General features: G+C 31.2%; 1 protein-coding gene across 1 annotated transcript; it reads right to left on the bottom strand.

Moving 5' to 3' along the window:
• Positions 1 to 203: 203 nt before the first annotated feature.
• On the bottom strand, positions 204 to 2,621 carry LOC148877407 (LIM domain-containing protein WLIM1-like). The gene is made up of 5 exons (XM_088986634.1): positions 1,894 to 2,621; positions 1,279 to 1,375; positions 1,116 to 1,159; positions 886 to 975; positions 204 to 762 (listed from the first exon to the last, which is right to left on the bottom strand). Exons 1-5 carry the CDS (start codon positions 2,026 to 2,028, stop codon positions 568 to 570), a joined length of 561 nt encoding a protein of 186 aa, XP_088842760.1. The 5' UTR covers positions 2,029 to 2,621; the 3' UTR covers positions 204 to 567.
• Positions 2,622 to 21,707: the final 19,086 nt, after the last annotated feature.

Here is a 21,707-nt window from a genome sequence, read left to right as displayed (position 1 = left end):
TTATCAGCTAGCAACTGTGCTGCCTTCATTTGCTTTCATCTCTATGCTATTAGTCATTTACTATAAGTTAAAGATAACAAAATCATTTCTGATCGTATTAATTAATGACAAAAAATGGTTCTTGATTGACCCAGGTCATTGATTTTTTACCAAGAAACAAACTAATGAATAGAAGAGACCGAGAAGATGGGGGGACGAGATTATACAAATTAAGCCATTTCGGACCACTCATCTTTATTAAAAATCTAGAGACCTGTCAAGAAATTAATGGAAATATTTCATAATAAAACTTTCCATATTATGATGACAAGAAAATGGGCCAAACCCATCTCTTAACTTGGCTTCCACAATGTGAAACTGTGAAAGAAACCCAAGGAGAAAACATAAAAGAAAAAAAAAACAAATACAGGAAAATAAGCGTAGAATTGAAGTTCATTTGACTATAGGGAAAGAAAAGGATTAAGTGAGTGAAGCAATAATGGAGAAGGGAGACCAAAATGAGACTTAAATGAAAAGAAGATGATGATTCAGCAGCGACTAGCTTCAACGGAAGTTGTATGTTGCTTTTCAAGTTGCTGGCTCCTTATTGCCTTTGTCATTTTCAAGTTGGCTGTAATTGCCTTTCTCCTTGAATAGCTGGGTGTGATGGTGCCTGCAGTAGAGTTTACCCTCGTGTGCAATGTAGCTGGATGTGCTAAGAACACAGCCTCCACGTACGCATCTGAAACAGATCTTATGGTAGACATTTCCATCCACCGTTACCTGTATGTAGAATTAAACAACTACACCCTGCTTATTCTTATTCTATGCAATTGCAATGTCATATCTACCTCTTTCAACTAATTTGAAGGTAAAAGGAATACTATCTTATATATCTTAATTTACCTTTTCAAGCGGATATACAGTCTTCTTACACCCCACACATTTTTCTTGGGTGCCTCCAAACATATTTGAAACCCTATTCGAGCCAACACTCTGTTCAAGCCAAACCAATATATATATGTCAAGATACTTGGAAACTGTTATCTCAAATCAACTCTAAACGTGGAAATCTATACAAATTAACATCTGTTGAACTGGTACATATAATGCACCCTAGACTGTAGGTAGATTACCTGGCTGTCAACAGGTTTCTCTGATTTCGCAACTTTTGGTGCTCCTGAAACAACATTCAAAAACAAAATAAAAAAAAAAAAAGGAAGGTCTAGTCTTAGAAAATGGGAATATGGAGGTCGTAATGAGTTGATCATTTTGATATCAAGGTTTTCTGGCTATTACCTTCAAAACTCTTGTCCAGCCTGCCGGTTCTCTTGAAAAGTTGATCATAATGCGGTCTACAATACAGAACCCCCTCAAAGGAACTAAAGTTGCCAAGCTGCATTAGTTAAGAATCAACAAATGAGAGTTAATAGCAACATTAACGGTGATTTGCTTTTTTTGTTTCTACTTTTCTGAGGAGTTGTACATGTTCAATTCAGGAACCGTAATGCACGTAGAAACCAGAGATCCATCACCCATCATTATTTTTTATAGATAGATAGATAGATACATGGTCTACAATACAGACCAGAGACCCAACATTAATTAACACTAGCTGATGGGGACGCTTGAGGAAGAAATAGATTGAAATAATGTTCTTTGAACAACAAAGACAACAACAAAATGAAAAGGAACAAATTAATGAATTGAAACAGATGTTAGCTAGGATGCATTTGCACTAGTAGTGGTGGAATGAAAAGATTCGGCTCAGTTTGGAAGGAGTGAAAATACAAATATCTAGAGTGCAAATACATATAAAATAATACAAAATACAAGGTTTTGCATTCTACATATTTGCATTTATACTCCTTCCAAACTGAGCTGAAGGAAATTATGGTGAAAACATATATATACCTTGAGGGTGCCATTGCAGTGGTGACATCGGAAGCAGGACTTATGGAAGATACGGTTATCAGCGGTCAGCTGATCCACCAGATGAACTGTTTTATTACAGGCTTGGCACTTCTGGGTTGTTCCTGCAAACGACATGCTGCTTCTATCCTCCACACACAGCAAGAACAACCGAATTTCCCACGACCAGATCTCTCGCTCTCTCTCTCAACTCTCAACTCTCCCGTCTCGAACAAAAAACGGAGGAAAGAGAGAGGGAGATAGATGGTTAAAGAAAAAGAAAAAAAAGCCAACTCAAGGAGAAACGTGGGTTGCAGAAAGTTGCGGACGACCAAAGCGAAATTATAGATCATAAATTTAAGGAGCTACCGCCACTTCACTTCACATTTCACAAATCCATCAATCATTTTGTCCTTTCCGAATTTACAGCAGCCCCCCCTCCTCAGTCCTCCCCTTCTAATCTCTGATATCTGGTTAGTTGGCTTCCCCTCTTTGTACATCGCCATGTACCGTACCAAATGATTTTTAGTCATCCGATACCGTGGATTTGGCATTTTCGGTTCAAGGATTGTAAGCGTGGAATTTTGGCCAAGTCAAAGTCAATAGGATTCACTCAGACTTGCATGACGACCGAGTAGTTTGTAGAGGCCCTGTCTGTTCCTGTTTCTGTTTGATCAGAGAAAATCACATGCCTGAAAAGAAATCATACAAATGCCTCTGAAATTATATATATGAACTCAAGAATTCTGGGTAACACTTTTAGTCTCTTGATGACAAATGTAGAATGACATAAGTACCCTCAACATTTTACATATATATACTCGTGGTTGATTCGGAGGGTCCGACTGGCATCATTTAGGCAATTGGTTCTGTTTTACTCCAAATCCAGTTCATAGTTAAAAACCTTTAAATTAAATTGGTTAACCATTCATTAACTCAGATGGTCAAATCATTGACCCATTCAACAGTTTTTTATTATTTTTTATTTTAATTATTTTTTTAATTTTTACAATTTTTTGTTAAAATTGAATGGTTAAACCATCAATCCAAAAACTGATGGCCAAAACGATTCCGGATCGATTTTTAAAACATTGTATATACCGAATATTCATTCTTCAAATAATAGCTCCCTCATGCGGTTATAATTATGCCCCCATTTCACCATTTGTATATCTCCGACACTGTCTGTCCTCGCCTAACACACTCCAAAAAAAAAAAAAAAAAAATAGAATGACCAACAATCAAAAGAAATTTATCACATTAAGTGTCAGTTTAATTAAGCTATTTGAGCCAAAAAATGTCATAGACACCAATAAACTAAAAATGTAAAATACTAGATTGAAGTGTATGAAGATTTGATTAGAAAGAGCAGTTTGGTCCTTAAAAAGATATGAATACATGACATGATTAGAAAGGTTATGAGAGACTGAACATATCATGTGATATAAAGATATTTTAACCAAAATGAGGGTATCTATAATCTATCTGGTCTTTGTAATTTTATTCAAATATGTAATAAGGTTGGAGGAAATGGCTGGTGTTGTCGCGTAACTTATGGATCACCACAAATGGATTCAGGATTCCCCTGCTTTTCAGAATTCAGACAAAAAAGATATCAACGCCCCTGTCCCCTCTCTCTCTCTCTCTCTCTCTCTCAAATTCTCAATTTCCACCGTTTTCCTTTTGAGTTCAAACTCTTCTCGCTCTCCATTTTTTCCTTATTTATATATGCAATGGAATCAGACCGGACGGTCTGACCATTCCTTTCACTATTCACTATAACAGTAGTTAAAACGGTTTTAATCAAATTAATAACCGCACATGTGATGTTGGGGCCACACACATCTCTCTCTCTCGGTTGCGGGACCCACAAACATCATATGTGCATAAATTGAATCGGTAAGTTGGGGACAATATGGTCCATGTCCAATGGCCCAATCGAATGTCAATTCCTCAAGATGGGTCATTTCTTGTGGGCCCAATTAGCCCCGACATAACAATTGCATGTAATACAAGTTGGGCTCAATATGTTCAATTTCAATAAAATCCAAGGCCCAATCCTTACCCAAACTCTGGATTGGATTCCCTATTTTGAGTCCGATTCGAACCTCATGAATATGAGTTGGTAACTAGAGTGGGATTGTGGGAGCCCGAGTGGTACAACTATTGACATTGACATTGAAACATCAAACCCACGAGGATTAGAAAGGACATTTTTTTCTCCAAGAGATTAGAGGAAACTTGATTATGTCCTGTGTCCCATTTGCCTTCCAATGAGAAGCTTTGTCCGCTCCTTCCCTAAATTCACATGCAGTGAGTTTCTAGGTTTTTATGGTGGATTGGTGGCTTGTCATTCTTCAATCTGGATATGGGAAATGACTTAGAAGTGATAAGGCCACAAACAGTTCAGATCGAATTGATATATCTGGATCTAAATTTTATTTATTAAAATTCATATTTTCATACAAAACATATCCATTGGATTCAGATCAGGATATCCAATACCAATAATAAATTAAACTATAATTAGCAGAATATTATGTTATTAATAAAATAAACTTATAATGAAAGTGTTATTGTATATCATGAATATAATGGCTTGAAAATGACTTTATGAGACCAAGCTATGATGCTTTAGTAAATTTGTACATCATTCATATTCACAATTCACAATTCCATTATGTTCAATGTCTTAAATTGTACTTAAATAATTTCTTATTATTTTTTCCTAAGTCCTTATTGGTTTATAGCATATCACTTTTTCTAATGGGTGTTGTTATGCATGTGATCAAACTATCTCAATTTATTTTCATTTTATCATCTATTGGAGCTATTCCTAAGTTTCTTCATATGACTTCATTTTTAATCCCATCATTCCTACTTTTACCACTCATCCATATGTAGGGGTGTCAATGGATCGGTTTTGGATTGGACCCCATCCAAACCAAAATCAATTTGGACAGATTGAACAGACCAAAAAAAGACATTGAATTGGACCAGTCCAGACTTAATGTTCCAAAGTATTTATTGGATTGGATTGGACCCCGGTCCATCTGTAATGAATTTATATTGAATTGGGTTGGATTGAGCCAATATCATCTGGTCCATTGATAGAACATAAGAATATATAGGTGTCAATGGACCAGATTTGGCCGTTTGGGTCAGAACTAATCTAAATTAAAATAATTTTGAACAAATTGGATGGTCCAACTCCAGACATTGAATTAGACCAGTCCAAAATATTTATTGAATTGGATTGAACCTGATCCATTTCTACTCCACATTCATCTTTTGTACATGCTACTTTTTGATTGCCAAACATTCAGCTCCATACATAAAAAATAAGCTCATATTGTTTTATAGAATTTTCCATTTAAGTGAAGTGGTATCCACATGTCACGGAAGACTCCCGATTCATCCATCAGTTTTGCCCATCATGTTTCAGTACTTTTATATGAAAAACATCCTTTTCGAACTCTCTTTCATTTATGAATTATTAAGCTAAGGTGACATTCATTAAGTCTTAGCCCCAGATACACCCTGATTTATACTCCCATTATTACTAATTTTACTAATGGATAGGATACATTATTATTCTTTGTTGGGTCATTTATTAAAACAACCCCTGTAGATTCATAGATTTACGAAATTTATCCTATATTTTTTATTTTACTAAAATACCTCCTATACTTTGCAACCTATTTACTTAATCGATCTTTCACTAAGAAGTGTTTGTTTTGCCATCTGAAAATAAAAGTATGATCACCTAAACTGAGTGAAAAATGTTGAAGGGCATGGACCCATGATTATTTATTTCAAAAGCACCCTTAACACTTCTTCATACAAAAAACAAAATTGACCAAATAGAACCAAATAGAGTGATTTCTCATGTCTTATTAAGGGCAAAAATAGTATTTTATTTTTATTTTCTTTCGATTAATTTTATTCAAATAGGCATTAAGGTCACAATTGTCATTTTCCATTGTTATCTAATAGAAGGTCAATTAAGAGTCAGTCTGGTTCACAGTTGGAATCGGAATTGGAATGGTCTATTCCCATAGTCTATTGACTTCAGACAAGAATGGGAATGAGAATTGAAATCAACAAGAAAGAGATTTCATTCCCAAGGGAGGGGTAGGGAATGGTCATTTCCTCAAATGGAAGAATGCCATTCCAAAAGGAATGGGAATGCGATTCTGATTCCACCCAACCAAACAGTTGGAACCAGAATAGCCCATTTCGATTCCAATTCCAGACCCCTATTCCTACGAACCAAACGGGACCTAAATAAATCAATTGTAAACTATAAGGAGTGTTTTAGTAAGACACAAACAATAGTGTAGGTTTTAATAAATCCATGAAATCATAAGGGGTGTTTTAGTAAATGACAGATCGGATTGTACCTCTTCATCCTCGAGGGTTGCCAGGTGTGACCAACTTTATGTATTTGTGTAATCAGTGTTTAACTTGTCAATTGAATCGTTAAACCAGTGATATGAAGAGCTGATCGGTTTGATGTCAGCCTAAGCCCATCTTAATAAAGATATAAAAACATTGCATATGAACTGGGCATTTGGTCTAGTGGTATGATTCTTGCTTTGGGTGCGAGAGGTCTCAAGTTCGATTCTTGGAAATGCCCTCTATTCAGATTTGAAAAGTTAAAAGAGATATTAAGTGTCTGAAATCTGAAAAGAGGCATATATGCTTTTCTTCTTTTTAGAGGACCTGAATCCATAAGTTTGTTTGTGTTGGATCAACCCTTTACCATTTGAAATTTACTGATTTTACTATTTTACCCTTACAATGTACTATTTGTAAATGTTGAGTTCAATTTGCATTATCTCAAAGAAAATAATTTTCAACATCAAAATAATATTGAAACAATACAAATAAAAAATTAATAATTACTAATTAATAAATGAAACAATTAAAATTAAAAAAAATAATTAATGACTATAAAAATATTAAAATAATTAATAATTACTAATTAATAATTTAACAAATAAAAATTAATGAAATAATTAAAATTTACTATTTAATAAAAATAATTAATAATACAAGTAAATTTAATAAAAAATAATTAATGCTTAATAAAAATATTAAAATAATTAATAATTAATAAAAATATTAAAATAATTAATAATTAATAAAAATAATTTATAATTAAATATTTTTACTCATCGAACCACCACTGCTGCATGTTGTAGTGGTGGTGGAAACACAGGGGAGAGAGAGAGAGAGAAGACAAGGGGAGAGAGAGAGTCGCCGCTGCAACTTGCAGCGGTGGTGGGAACACAAGGGAGGGAGAGAGAGAGAGAGAAAGCGAGAGAGAGAAGACAGGGGAGAGAGAGAGAGAGAGAGAGAGAGAAGACAGGGGAGAGAGAGAGAGAGAGAGAAAGAGGGGTAGTTTTGAGAGAGAGAGAGAGAGGCGTTCTTCCTCCTTGAGCGAGAGTGAGAGAGGCATTCTTCCTCCTTGCGAAATGATTAGGTTTTTTGGATTCGGGGGTAATCAAGGGTAACATGCATCATTTCTAAAAAATAGAAGGGTAGATTCGACCTTGCACCGGCTTTGAAATGCATCTGAGCGCATTAAGAGCCGGCCCAAGGTCTATTATTTTCAGATCTGAATATAAGATTCAGACTATGGTGTCATTTGATTGCACTTTTTAAAGGTCTGAATCCAAAAATGCTACTTTTTAGACCTCACCCCTTGTTTGGTTGTACCTCTTAAACTGGGTTTGAAACTAATTTTCAGGTTTGAAAATCACAGACCTTGGGCTGGCTCTTAATGTGTTCAGATGTGTATCAGAGCCGGCCTAATGTCCAAAATATCCTTACAATTTTTCGTAAACAACCCGAGTTACCCTTGATACCCGAAACCTAGAAATATAAAACATTCAACCTCTCTCTCTCTCTCGGTCTCTCTCTCCACCCTGTCTTCCTATTGCAGCGACGGCTCTCTCTCTCCCTTGTCTTCTCTCTCTCTCTCTCTCTCTCTCTCTCTCTCTCTCTCTCTCTCTCTCTCTCTCTCTCTCTCTTTGCCCCTTGTATTCCCGCCACCGCCACCACAACTTGTAGCGGCGGCTTTCTCTCCCATGTCTTCTCTCGTCTCTCTCTCTCTCGTCTCTCTCTCTCTCTCTCTCTCTCTCTCTCTCTCTTTCTCTTCGTCCCTTGTATTCCCGCCACTGCCGCTACAACTTGTAGTCGCGGCTCTCTCCCCTCCCGTCTTCTCTCGCTTTCCCTCCCTCCCTCTCTCTCTCTCTCTCCTTCCCTGTCTTCTCTCGCTTGCTTGCTCTCTCTCTCTCTCTCTCTCCCCTGTATCCCCACCATTGCCACCGCCGTTGTCTTCTCTCTCTCCCCCCAACAGTAGCTCTCTCTCTCCCCCTATCTTCTCTTTCTCTCCCTCTCTCCCTCTTTCTCTCCCTCTTTCTCTCCCTCTCTCTCTCTCTCTCTCTCTCTCCCTCCCTCCCCTGTCTTCCCACTGCCGCTGCAACAAGCAGTAGTGGTGGTTCAGTGCTTCAGTGAATAATAATAATGTTTTTTATTAATTATTTTAATAGTTTTATTAAATTTACTTGTGTTATTTATTAATTATTAGTTATTTTTATTAGCTAATAATTTTTAATTATTTCATTTATTTTTATTTGTGTAAATTATTAATTAGTATTAATTATTTTAATATTTTTATAATCATTATTTATTTTTTAATTTTAATTGTTTCATTTATTAATTAGTAATTATTAATTTATTATTTTTTATTTATATTGTTTCAATATTATTTTGAGGTTGGAAATTATTTTTTATGAGATAATGTAAATTGAATTCAACATTTTCAAATTGTATATTTTAGGGGTAAAATAGTAAAATCAATAAATTTCATATGGTAAAAGATTGATCCAAAACAAACAAACTCATGGATTTAGATCTTCTAAAATGTAGAAAAGCAACTATACCTCTTTTCAGATTTCAAACACATTTAATATCTTTTTAACTTTTCAAATATGAATTTTCAGATTTATCAAATGCCACCTATGTTTAAGAGGTAAAACGAAACAAGGGTGATATCTGAAAAGTAGCATTTTCAGATTCACACCTTTGAAAATACAATCAAACGACTCTTTAATATTTTTAACAATTGAGTAACTCTACCCTTATAGTTACCTCCCTTAATATTACATCAAAACCTGTACACACGTGACAGTAAATTTCTTTAAAAACCCAAATTTACCCTTCTCCCTCTCCCTTTCCCTTCATCCCTCCACCTTCTTCACCGTCTCCACCTTCGGCTTCTCTCTCTCTCTCTCTCATCCCTTCCGTTCCCTCTCCTCTGTTTCGTCACCACCCAATGGAACCCTCCACCGGCCTCTCTCACTCCAATGCACCCAAGGCCAAGCTTTGAATTCCTCTATCGTCTGCCACCTCCTCAAACTCTTCCAGCAGATCCCGCCTTATCCTCACTGGAGTCGCCGAGCTGGGGTTTAAAAGGGTTATCTTTAGTTTCCGGCTTCACCCATCCAACGTTCTCAAACATTTCGGGCTTCAAACCGAGTTTATGCGTCACACAGTGAGGGCCATCGCCGTTCGTAACTGGTCAAAGATCATTTATTCAACCAGCTACTGTGTATATAACAATCGTGATCAAGTTATCCATTCCATGCAAGCCAACTTTGTTGATGAACAGAGTGCAACACACCCCGCACAACCCAATCTCTCTCTCTCTCTCCCGTTGGTGGGTTTTTGGTGACCGGTTACAGTGTCGGTAGGTATTTCTGGGTTTCTAGGCACCTGAACACCGGTGCCGGTTACGCATGCCATTGAGGTCAAATTGATTGTTTCTCTGGAGAAAACATCGCCGCCCAGAAATTAGTAGATTTCGCCGCCTTAAGCCACGATATTTGAACATCCAGCGCATAGATCCATTGGTTTAACTCTTCTCTTTCGCCTTTAAGATTTTGAGAGATTTCTTTTGTATATCTTCTCTGGTATTTTCCTAAATACCACCGGCTATTCATACCAGTAGAACCCAATGACAAGCTGAGAGATCCCACAGCTGCTTCCATTGTCGGAAATCCCACCTCCCCCTACTGGCTAGATGTTGCCATGCTGTAAATCCCCAAATGCATCTACTGAAGCTCCCATTGCAGATGGGATGATCCGCACTTTAACCTGCATCTGACGAGGGTGAAGCCGTTGGCGGGTTGAAGGTCTGTCAATCTGTTTGTGTACACAGCATGCTCGATTGGTTTGGGACATTTCTTTAAACAGGAAGATTTTTGTAGTTGGGTTTGCGGAGGCACTCACGGGGACCGCGATTTCGGATGAGTTGAATGCTCCTGGGTGATTCATATGGGTGTTGAGCATTTTCTCAAATCACAGTGGTTTTAATCTATTGAAATTGATGTTTTATTTAGAAAGTTTGAAAATTTTTCAAAATAAAACATGATATAGGGGTGTAAGTCGAGTAGGTTGAGTTGGGTTTATGGTTGATCCAGACGGAACCCGAGATTAAGTTTGCTCCTTCCAATTCAAGCTCAGCCTGTACTGTAATTTGATGTATATATATTTGTGTGTGTGTATAAATATGTATGCAAACTTTATATACATACTAGCGGGACCGTGCAATGCACGGGATTTGTTAAGGAAAGCTAAACTCATAAGAGTATACAATTGTTTTATATTTTTAATTTTTTAAATAATAATTAATTATTTATATTTTATAATATTTTTAATAACTTTTTACAATACAAAAATAATAATAATTTATTTCAGTTAAGCTTGTTCATCGAACTGATGAAACCAACCAACTCGACTTGAATTGCTCAGTTTCTAATATTTATGGTTGAAATTGGGATCAGTTTCGTTGAGGCCATTTGTAAATTGACCAAAATCTAATAACCCAATCACAAATATATATATTAATATTTTTATATTTTAAATATAATTTTTAATATGGGAAAGTGGTGAAATTCCCATATTTCTTAGTCTCAAATATTTTATATTATAAATTTATTTTTTAATAATGTTAATGTAATTTTTAAAATTTAAAATTAAGTTTAAAATGTAATCTTGTAAACCAATTGAGCAAATAAAAAATCAACCCAAACCAATACAACCCGATTTAGTTGGTTTTCACTAATGGACAGTAGATTTCGGGTAACTAACTCCCCAACCTGACCATGTCGATTTGATTGGCCAAATAGCCTACAACAGAATTAAACCAGGTCGTGATCGACACTCTTAATTTCATCTAAATTAATATTTTAATCTCTAATAAATAAAAATAGTTTAATCTCCAATAATTATTAAACATTTAAAGCAAAAATGCATAATAATTGAAAATATATTGATAATGAAAATAAAATAAATAACTAATAAAGAGTAAAACAATTATAATAATTACAAAATAGTAAAATACAAAAAAAATATATTAAGTGAGTCAGTAAATATTGTAATATCAAATATACAATAAATACAATAAGTATAAGAAATTAAATTTAAAAAGTTAAATAACAATAGTTTAATATCCAATAATTATTAAAAATTTTCTGTTAAATAACAAAATAATTATAGATTTATACATAATTATTAAAAATATATTTATAAAAAAACTATAAATAATTTCTGAAAATACAATAAGTATTAATTTTAGTATATTAAATATATAATAAATATAGATTAAGATTTTAAAATCATTATTAATAAATATTATTTTTGTGAAAGTTATTTTTCTAGAGTTATTAATTGAATTTCATAATCTATAAAATTATAATTTATTCTATTATTACATAATTTCATTATTAATTTTGTAAAAATTTTAAATTATTATTAATATTAATATTATGTTATATTTTTTTATTTTTTATTTTATTGCATAATTTCGTTATTTTAGGTATATAAAATATAGTTATGTTAAATATTTTGTTATTTAAAATACGTATTTATTTAAATATTTAAATAATATATAAAATATTTAAAAATACTCATTAATTGAATTTAAGATATTTAGTTATTGAAATATTTAAATAATTAAAAATTTTCTATGAAATTATTTATCTATTTTTAGTTTTTTATTATTTAAGATATTTAGTTAATGAAATATTGAAATAATAATTTTTAATGTTAAATTTCGATTGTTTGAATAAAATTTAATTTGAATAACCTGGAAAATCATAATTTATATTGCTAGTACATAATTTTGTGATGAATTTTGTAAAAATACAAAACTATTAGTAATATGAATATTATTAAATCTTTTATAATTATTTTTTGTGTTTTTAATAATTATTTTAAAGTTTATACTATTATTACATAATTTCATTATTAATTTTGTAAAAATATTAAATTATTATTAATTTGAATATGATGTTATGATTTTTATTTGATTGCATAATTTCGTTATTTTAACTATTTAAAATATAGTGATGTTAAATATTTCGTTATTTAAAATATATAGTTATTTAAATATTTAAATAATAAATAAAAATATTTAAAAATACTCATTATTTGAATTTAAGATATTTAGTTATTGAAATATTGAAATAATATTTTATTTTTTAATGTTAAATTTCTATTATTTGAATAATATTTAATTTGAATAATCTGGAAAATCATAATTTATATTGTTAGTACATAATTTTATGATGAATTTTGTAGAAATATAAAACTATTAATAATATGAATATTATTAAATCTACTATAATAATTTTTGTGTTTTTAATAAATATTTTAAAGTTATTATATAATTTTTTAAAATATTTAAATAATTTTTATAATTTTAATTTAAACTTTCTTTTGGTAGCTATAGATAAAAAGCAGGAAAGAGGATAAATAGGAATTAGAGATAATTTAGAGAGAAATTCTCTAGTAAATTAGAGATAAGTTAGGAGATAAATAAGAATTGGAGATGAATTGGAGAAAGTGGGGGTGGTAATTTAGGATAAATTTTAGGAGAAGAGATTGTTGGGGAAGGAGAGCATCTCATTGGTTCTTTAAAACATGACATGGAATAAAAAAATAAAAAATTCAAAAAAGGAGAAAATTTCTTGACCGCTTTGTTTTAATATATACTAACGGGTAGACCTGTTCATGGGTCGGGCCAGATTTTTACTCTTCATTAACGGAAAAATGTTAGGCCCGAGCCCGAGCTCGACCCGACCAACGGGCCTACTACTTGGGCCCGAGCCCGGCCCTGATAAAAAGCTCGATGCCCGAGCCTGAGCCCGAAGCCCGACCTAATAAAAGCCTGACCTGCGGTTTTACATGTTTCTTGCTTCAATAGAACAGATTAGCTTGCTTTTCTGATAACCGATTAGTGTTGTTTCTTTGTCTTTCTCGTTTAACAAGTGGAAGAAGAAGAAGAGGAAGAAGACAAAGATGTTTACCGTCGGATTTTTTGTTGCCACCGACTAAACATTGTAATAGAATAAAGTGGTAAAGAGAACTCACCGTCGCCGCCGGTGATTGTATTCGTCGGAGAGTTTGCGATGAGTCAGTGATTGTGGTCTATGAGCTGCGAACCTAACCTGCAATTTTGACAATGATCAGTTCCCGTCTAAGAAAGAAAGAGAGAGAGAGAGAGAGAGAGAGAGAGAGAGAGAGAGAGAGAGAGACAAAGAAGTGAAAAAAAGAGGGGTACTCGGACTGACTAGGGTTTTTACTTAGGTTTAATTATAGGCTGGGCTGGGTCGGGCTATTTTGGCAAATCTCGAGCCAGGCTCGAATTTATTGCGGGCCGGGCTTTTTGGCCCGAGGTTAAGCCTGCGGGCCCATATACCTGCTCAAGCCCGTCCGGGGGCCGGGCCGGCCCATCGGGCCACCCGGCCCATGAACAGGTCTACTAACGGGGCCCGTGCGATGCACGGGATTTATTAAGAGAAAGTTAAATAATATAAAGGGTCATATAATAAAATATCCTTATAGTTTCATGGACTTACTAAAATCTACTATATAGTTAGCATTTTACCAAAACACCACTTATAATTTGCAATGGATTTAATCAATCTTCCTTAGATGATAGTGCAAAATGACAGTGTTGACCCTAATGTTCATTTAAATCAAAACAAAATAAAAATAAAAAAATACCATTTTTACCCTTAATAAGACACAAGCAACCACTCTATTGGTTATATTTGGCCAATTTTGTTTTTATACAAAAAAAGTGTTAAGGGTATATTTGGAATAAAAAATCATGGGCCTAATGACAAAACAAACACTTCTTAATGAAAGGTTGATTAAGAAAATAAGTTGTAAAATATATGTGATGTTTTAGTAAAATGAAAACTATAAGTTAAGTTTAAGTAAATATGTAAAACTATAAGGTGTGTAGGAATGGCAATGGGGTGGGGATCATATTCCCCGTCCCCGACCCTGATTCTGAAATTAACCCCATCCTTGATCCCTGATGGAGATGGGTTCCACATGGGGACCCAAATCCCCCAAAGTTTTTTAGATAATAGTATTTTTTAAATAAATTTATTTAAAATAAATAAAAAATTTAAATTATAAATAATGTTTTAAATATGTTTTGATATATATATATATAATCGAGGTTGGGGCGGGGCGAGGACCTCAATCCCCACCCCCGACCCCGACCCTGACCCCGACCTCGACCAGGGATTCCTATTAATCCCCGCCCCCACCCCCGCCCCGCCAAAACAATCCCCATCCCCAACCTCATCAGGTCGGGGAAGTCGGGTCCCATCGGGGATGGGGAAAATTGCATCCCTAAAAGTGTGTTCTAATAAACGACCCTGATAGAAACACATAGGACTATACAATTGTTTTATATTTTCAACTTTTTAAATAATCAATAAATATTCATATTTTATATACTACTTTTAATAAATTTTTTATAATACAAAAATAACAATAATTAATTTCAATTAGGTTTATTTATCAAACTGATGAAATCGACCAACCCGATTAACTCGACCCAAGTTGGTCAGTTTAAAATGTTTTATATCATAAATCTAATTTTTAAATTTAATTTTTAATAATTGCACTATAATTTTTAAAATTAAATTAAAATTTTAAGTTTAAATCTTTTGAACAGACTGACCAAACCAAAAAATTGACCCAAACTGATACAACTTGAGTGGGTCGGTTTTCACAAAAGGTTAGTTGGTTTTAGCTAACCAACTCCCTAACCTGACCAGGTCTATAAATACAATAAGTATAATAAATTAAATTTAAAAATTTCAATAATAGTAATTTAATCTCCAATAATTATTAAAAGTTTTATGTTAAATAACAAAACAAAATAAATTTATACATAATCATTGAAAATACATTTATCACAAAAGACAATAAATATTAATTTTAGTATATATAATTATATAATAAATACAGATTAAGAGTATAAAATTATTATTAAATAAATATTAATTTTTTTGAAATTTATTTTCTCGAATGTTTACTTGAAATAAGAGAAATTAATTATTTACAATATTATGTAAAAATATTAAATTATTATTAATTTCAATATTATGTTATAATTATTTTTCTACTTTGAAGAAATTTTTTAAACTTATTACATAATTTTGTTATTTTTACTATTTAAAATCTAGTTATGATAGATATTTAGTTATTTAAATTGATAATCTGGGAAACATTTAAATTATTTAAATTGATATTCCAAAAAGGTATATTTTAAATTGTAGTACATAATTTTGTGATACATTTTATAAAAATATAAAATTATTTTTTGTGTTTTTAATAAATATTTTAAAGTTATTATATATGTTAGAATATATATATATATATATATATATATATATATATATATATAGAGAGAGAGAGAGAGAGAGAGAGAGAGAGAGAGAGAGAGAGAGAGAGATAGATAGATAGATAGATAGATAGATAGATAAATAGATAGATAGATAGATTGATACTAGTTGGGTCACATGCAATGCATGGGAAAATCTTAATGAATTAATAATTTCATTTTTCATTTAATGTTGATTTATAAAAACTAATTATTGTTAATTAAATATGAACAAATATTTTATAATAAACTTAGTTTTATTAATAATTTGTAGTAATTTTGATAATTTTTATTCTTTTTATTATTTCTAAATTAAATTTTGATTAATTTTAAATAAAAAATAATTATAAAAGCTAACATTTTTATTAATTCCACTAATAATTAACAATTATATAGGAATGACAACGGGGTGGGTTCAGGGCAGGGCACCCCATCCCTTTCCCTACCCCATAGTCAAGACACTCTACTCCATCCCCGCCCCGTCCCCAGTGTCACGCGGGGTTCAAGGCAAGGTAACCACTCTTCAATGTCGGGCGAGTTCAGGGGCAAGGCACCCCTCTCCTCATCAAGGATGGAGAATCCTCAAATTTCCTTGCCCCGTCCCCAGTATTGGGCAGGTTCAAGTGGAGGTGTAAATTGGGTCGTGCTGGGTCAGCACGACACGACTCGCATGTGGCCCGCTCAAAGTGCGAGTCGTCCCGTGCTAGCCCACGAGGCATCTCGGGCCGTGCCTCCCAAGGCGTCCCAGGCCTTGGGCCAAGCCATGCCGCACACCAAGCCAAGCTCAAGGCAAGGTACCCACTCCCCGTCCAAGGTTTTTAAAATTGGACCAAATAGGGAAGTGTTATGGGGATCGAATGGTCTGGTTGTTCAGTCCGAACGAATGACCTGCTCTAATAAAAAAATAAAAAAATAAAAAAATTAGAAAAACAAAAAAATGCCAAAGACTCTTCTTTGGGGTGACGGTTCAACACCTAGGTCAGTGGTTTGCTAACCAAATAAATGGTTTTTGGACCAAAAGCAATTTTGAGGTGAAACGGTATCAGATTCCCAATTTTTCCGGTTTAACCATTTGGTTCGATCTAGTTTTGAAAACACTGTCCCCGTTAACCATATTCAATTTGATGATAGAAATGATCAAAATGATATATTGAGTATCAACCACATGGTAAATTTCTAAAAGTACACTAAATTGTCTTTAATATTCAAAAATGTAATTTTATGAAAATTTTGGAAAATTTATTGTACTTGTGTAATTTTGAAAATTTATTCAAATTTATTTAAATTTTTATTAAATAATTTATTTCCTTTTTAAATGGTTTACTTACAGAATTATACTAATTTGTCTTATAATTTCTAATATAAACTAACCAATAATTTCCTTTTTCCAATATTACACTAATTTATCTTAATAATTTATGTAATTATTTGTTCAAATTATAGTTTTCCATTTCCCATAGTCATTTGTCTTTAATAATTTTCAATAATTTGCAATGAAAATTACATAATTTTTCAATGGTTTTCCAAAATCTATCAAATGTAATAAATTTTCCTAATATTTCCAAAATATTCTAATAATTTTCAATAATTATTTAGTGCATTTTAAATAAACTTTCAAATACTTTATATCTTTTAATTTCAAAATTGTCATTTTACGTAAATGTTGTTTTATAAAAAATTTATTACATTTATGTAACTATAGGGATTTATTGATTTTTTTTAAATTGTTATTAAATATATTTTTTTATTTGGTAGTTTACTAACAAAATTACACTAATTTATCTTTTATTTTTCAATATAAATTAATTTATAATTTCTTTTTCTAACATTATTATATTTTGTTCCCATATTTGTATTTGGTTATTAATTATAATAATAACAATAACTAAAATTTTCTACTTTTTTATAATTGTTAAATATAATTCTCAAATTTATAGAAATTAGTTAAAGTGCTTTCAATTTCTATAAAATGTTGTGAATGAGTTAATTAATAACAATATTTATTAATTTTTGATAATTTATTAATCATACTAATAAAAATATTTAATTTTTGGTAATTTACTAACCGTATTTATTAACTTTTGGTAATAACACTATTTAATACTCATTGAATATGGCTGGGACTAAATATTAACCATATTTAACTATTTATTAATTATTATGAATATTTTAAATGAGGGAGAGTGGATGTAGATTCAGAGGAAGGGGGATGCATTTTAAGAATTGATTAGGGAGTGGGGAACATGATACTTTCTTATTGGTTTAAATGAGATACCTTAGGAGAGAAATTATAGGAATATTTTTAGGTAATTGGGTGACATGGCTTAATGGGAGTGGTGGGAAGGGGAGAAGAGAGAAAGTCAAAGTGAATGCAGGGTGGGGATAATGGAGCAAGGTGAGGCATGGTGACTGTGCTTTGTTAAGCGAAAGTTAAACAATAGAAATACATAAGATTATATAATTGTTTTATATTTTAACTTTTTAAAAAACAATCCAATCAAATTCAACCCAAGTTGGTCGATTTTCTAGTATTTCAGATCGGCTTTGGTTTAATAAATATATATTAATATTTTTATATTTTAAATTTAATTTTTTAATATGAGAAAGTAGAAAAAACCCCATATTTGTTAGTCTAAAATATTTTATATCATAGATTTTTTTTCATTTATTTTTTTTAATAATATCATTATAACTTATGAAATTTAAAGTTAATTTTTAAGTTTAGATCTTTTGAACAAACAAACTAAACCGAAAATAGACCCAAATCAGTACAACCCAAGTTGGTGGATTTTCGCTAATGGTCAATCGGTTTCGAGTGACAAATTACGGATTTGACCAGATTGATTTGGTTAGCAAAACAACCTACAACTGAACTGAACCAATCATTGGGCACTCCTAATTTCAACTAAATTTATAGTCTAATATCTAATAAATAACAATAGTTTAATCTCTAACAATTTATAGCAAACGTACACAGTCATTGAAAATAAGTTTATAATGAAAATATAATAGATATATAATGAAAATACAATAATTACAAAAATATAATAAATATTGAAAATATACTAAATTAGTCAATAAATAGTGTAATCTTAAATAATAGCTTAATCTCTAATTAGTATTAATCTATAAATTATAAAAAATATATAATTACTAAAAAGAAATTTATAACAAAAATACAATAAATATGATAAATTAAATTTTAACTGTTAAATAATAGTTGTTTAATCTCCAATAATTATTGATAATTTTCTATTAAATAACAAAAATAAAAACACATTTATAAATAATTATTGAAAGCATATTTATAAAAAAACCATAAATAACTACTGAAAATAAAATAAATATTAATTATGGTATATATAAATATATAATGAATATACACTATTATTGTAAAATTATTACTAGCAAATATAATTTTTTTGATAGTTATTTTCTATAATTATTAATTGATATATGTGAAATTAGTTATTTACAATATTATTTAGTTATTGGAATAATATTATTTTTTAAATTCTTAAAATATTAATTATTTATTGATTTTAGTAATCCATAAAATTATAATAGTACTATTATTACATAATTCGTTATTAATTTTGTAAAATATTAAATTATTATTAATATGAATATTATGAATTCTATTATAATTATTTTTCTACTTTTAAGTTTTTTTTAATTTATTACATAATTTGGTTATTTTAACTGTTCAAAATTTTGTCATGTTAAATATTTTGTTATTTAAATATTTAAATAATATGTAAAATATTTAAAAATTTTCATTATTTAATTTTTATTTATTTTACTATTATTACGTAATATTAAATATTCTGTTTTATTATTAAGCTATATTTTATATTTTTATTTATGATTTTTAGTTATTGAAATATTTTATTTTTAATGTTAAATTTTTATTATTTGAATAACATTTAAATTGAATAATTCATAAAATTATAATTTATATTGTTACTACATAATTTCATGATGAATTTTGTAAAATATTGAATTATTAATAATATGAATATTATTAAATCTATTAATTTTTTGTGTTTTGAGTAAATATTTTAAATTTAGTATATAATTTCTTTATAACATTTAAATAGTTGTGAATTTTTTTAATTGAAACTTTCTTTAGATAGATATAGATAAAAAGTGGGGGAGATGATAAGTAGGAATTAGAGATAGTTTAGGAGATAATCTCTCTACTAAATTATAGATATGTTAAGAGATAAATAGGAATTAGAGATGATTTAGGAGATAAATAGGAATTAGAGACAATTTAGGGGGAAGTGTGGGAAAGTGGTGCCACTTGGCTAGACATTAGAAAAGAAAATCCCTCTTTCTTTATGGTTTTTAGAAATAGTTAAGCATATGTGATTTTCTTATTGGTTTAATGGGTAATTATGTTGAATTAAAAAACTAAAAAAATTAAAAAAACAAATAGAAAATTAGGAAGGAGATTTGAAACAAGGAGAGGTATGGTGACACGAACAGATTGCACCCCTGAATCAGTTTGGACTGAGTTAGGTCCGCCCAAATTGCACCCATGACATGATGTAGTCGCCATGGTGGAACAGAATTCACCACCTACAAGAGGGTAAGTATAGAGAACGCATCACCTTCGATATAAACAGCTGAGAAATCCATGGGAGCGGCAAAGAGAATGCCATTAATTTTAGTTGATTGATCTTCTAAGACCCCATTAAGATTTATTTTGCATTTGAATTTACTCTCAATGATCGAATAAATGAATTTAGTGAAGATTTGACGATGATACTATGGATAGCCTACAATTTTGCACATAGAGGTGAGAATTCAATTTATTCGATTAAAAACCAAGTTGAATAAATTAAATTCTTGAAAATCAAAATAACAAAAGAAAGAAATGAAACCGAAAATGTCAGGTCAATTTTCGGTTAAAATCAAATTTCACTAATATCATATTATTATCTGTATAATGAAGTTTGGTCAATTTGATATTTCGGATTACTGAATTTCCAAATTTGGAAACTGAAACCAAAATAGAAAAATTCAATTCAGTTTTTCAGTTTTAACCGAATAATGTCATTCCTATCCATGGGCTTAATTTCCAATCCGGATCTCCTACCCACACCTACCCACATGACACTACAGTTGTACATTAAGAACATCTCGCCATGAATAGTAACATGTAAATAAGGAAGATGTTCCCAAATAGAGCATACATGTTCCTTGATTCCATATCTCCTTCCTAATTGGAGGGGGACACTATCCCTATAATATATAGTTTTTTTTTTATTTATTTTTATTCCATGGAGGTAGACATTAGGGCTACCCATAACCCCCTAACCCTAATGAAGCTGGGATTTGATTTAGTCTCCACTGCAATCAGCAACCTTGAAGAGTTGGCTGGAACCTTCCTACAGTATTTGTAGGTGTTAATTGTGTGGATTTTTTTTTTTTTATTTGTCCTTTTTAAGTGAAGTTTAGCCCCAATGTTTGGGACTGAAGTGTGATGGTGTTTCAAGTAAAAGGGAATTCCAATAGGCAATGAAAATAAAAGCAATCATATGACAAGAATGTAAATGCAGCATTAAGGTGAATTTGTACTCCTGTTTCAGTTTTGTATGTGTTTGGTAAGAACATATCTTCCACTAAAAATGAAAATAAATTTGTTCTTTTCTTTTTAATTTTGACATGATTGCATTTAAATGGGACATTCAAAGTTGGTCAATATAAAATAGGTAGATTTGAGTCTTAATTTTTATTAGCATCCTCACAACTAAATTTATATGCAAAACCAAACCAAGTTTACATTTGTACATTTTGACCAAATTTGCATTTATAATGCTACATGAAGATTCCATTTCACGAAAGGGGAAAGCGCCCCTTTTGCTTTAATATATATATATATAGACTAGCGGGGACCGGTGCCACGCACGAGAAAGCTAAAGAATAGAAAGGGCCATTTACTAAAATATCCTTTATAATTTTATGGATTTACAAATATCTACCCTATAGTTAAAATTTTACTAAAACACCACTTATAATTTGCAATTATTTTAGGTCTGTATTGGTT

Source organism: Nelumbo lutea, chromosome 1 (genome assembly GCF_056320005.1).
Source record: "Nelumbo lutea isolate HS-2025 chromosome 1, American lotus-T2T, whole genome shotgun sequence".
NCBI classification, from domain to species: domain Eukaryota; kingdom Viridiplantae; phylum Streptophyta; class Magnoliopsida; order Proteales; family Nelumbonaceae; genus Nelumbo; species Nelumbo lutea.
Note: the sequence above shows the minus strand (reverse complement) of the source record. Positions and strands in the feature narration are given on the sequence as shown.

Coding starts and splice junctions, on each gene's coding strand:
- LOC148877407 (XM_088986634.1), bottom strand. CDS start 2,028: ATGTCGTTTGCAGGAACAACCCAGAAGTGCCAAGCCTGTAATAAAACA. Junction 976..1,115: donor AGAAACCTGTTGACAGCCAG/GTAATCTACCTA, acceptor TGGCTTGAACAG/AGTGTTGGCTCGAATAGGGT. Junction 763..885: donor CTGTATATCCGCTTGAAAAG/GTAAATTAAGAT, acceptor TTCTACATACAG/GTAACGGTGGATGGAAATGT.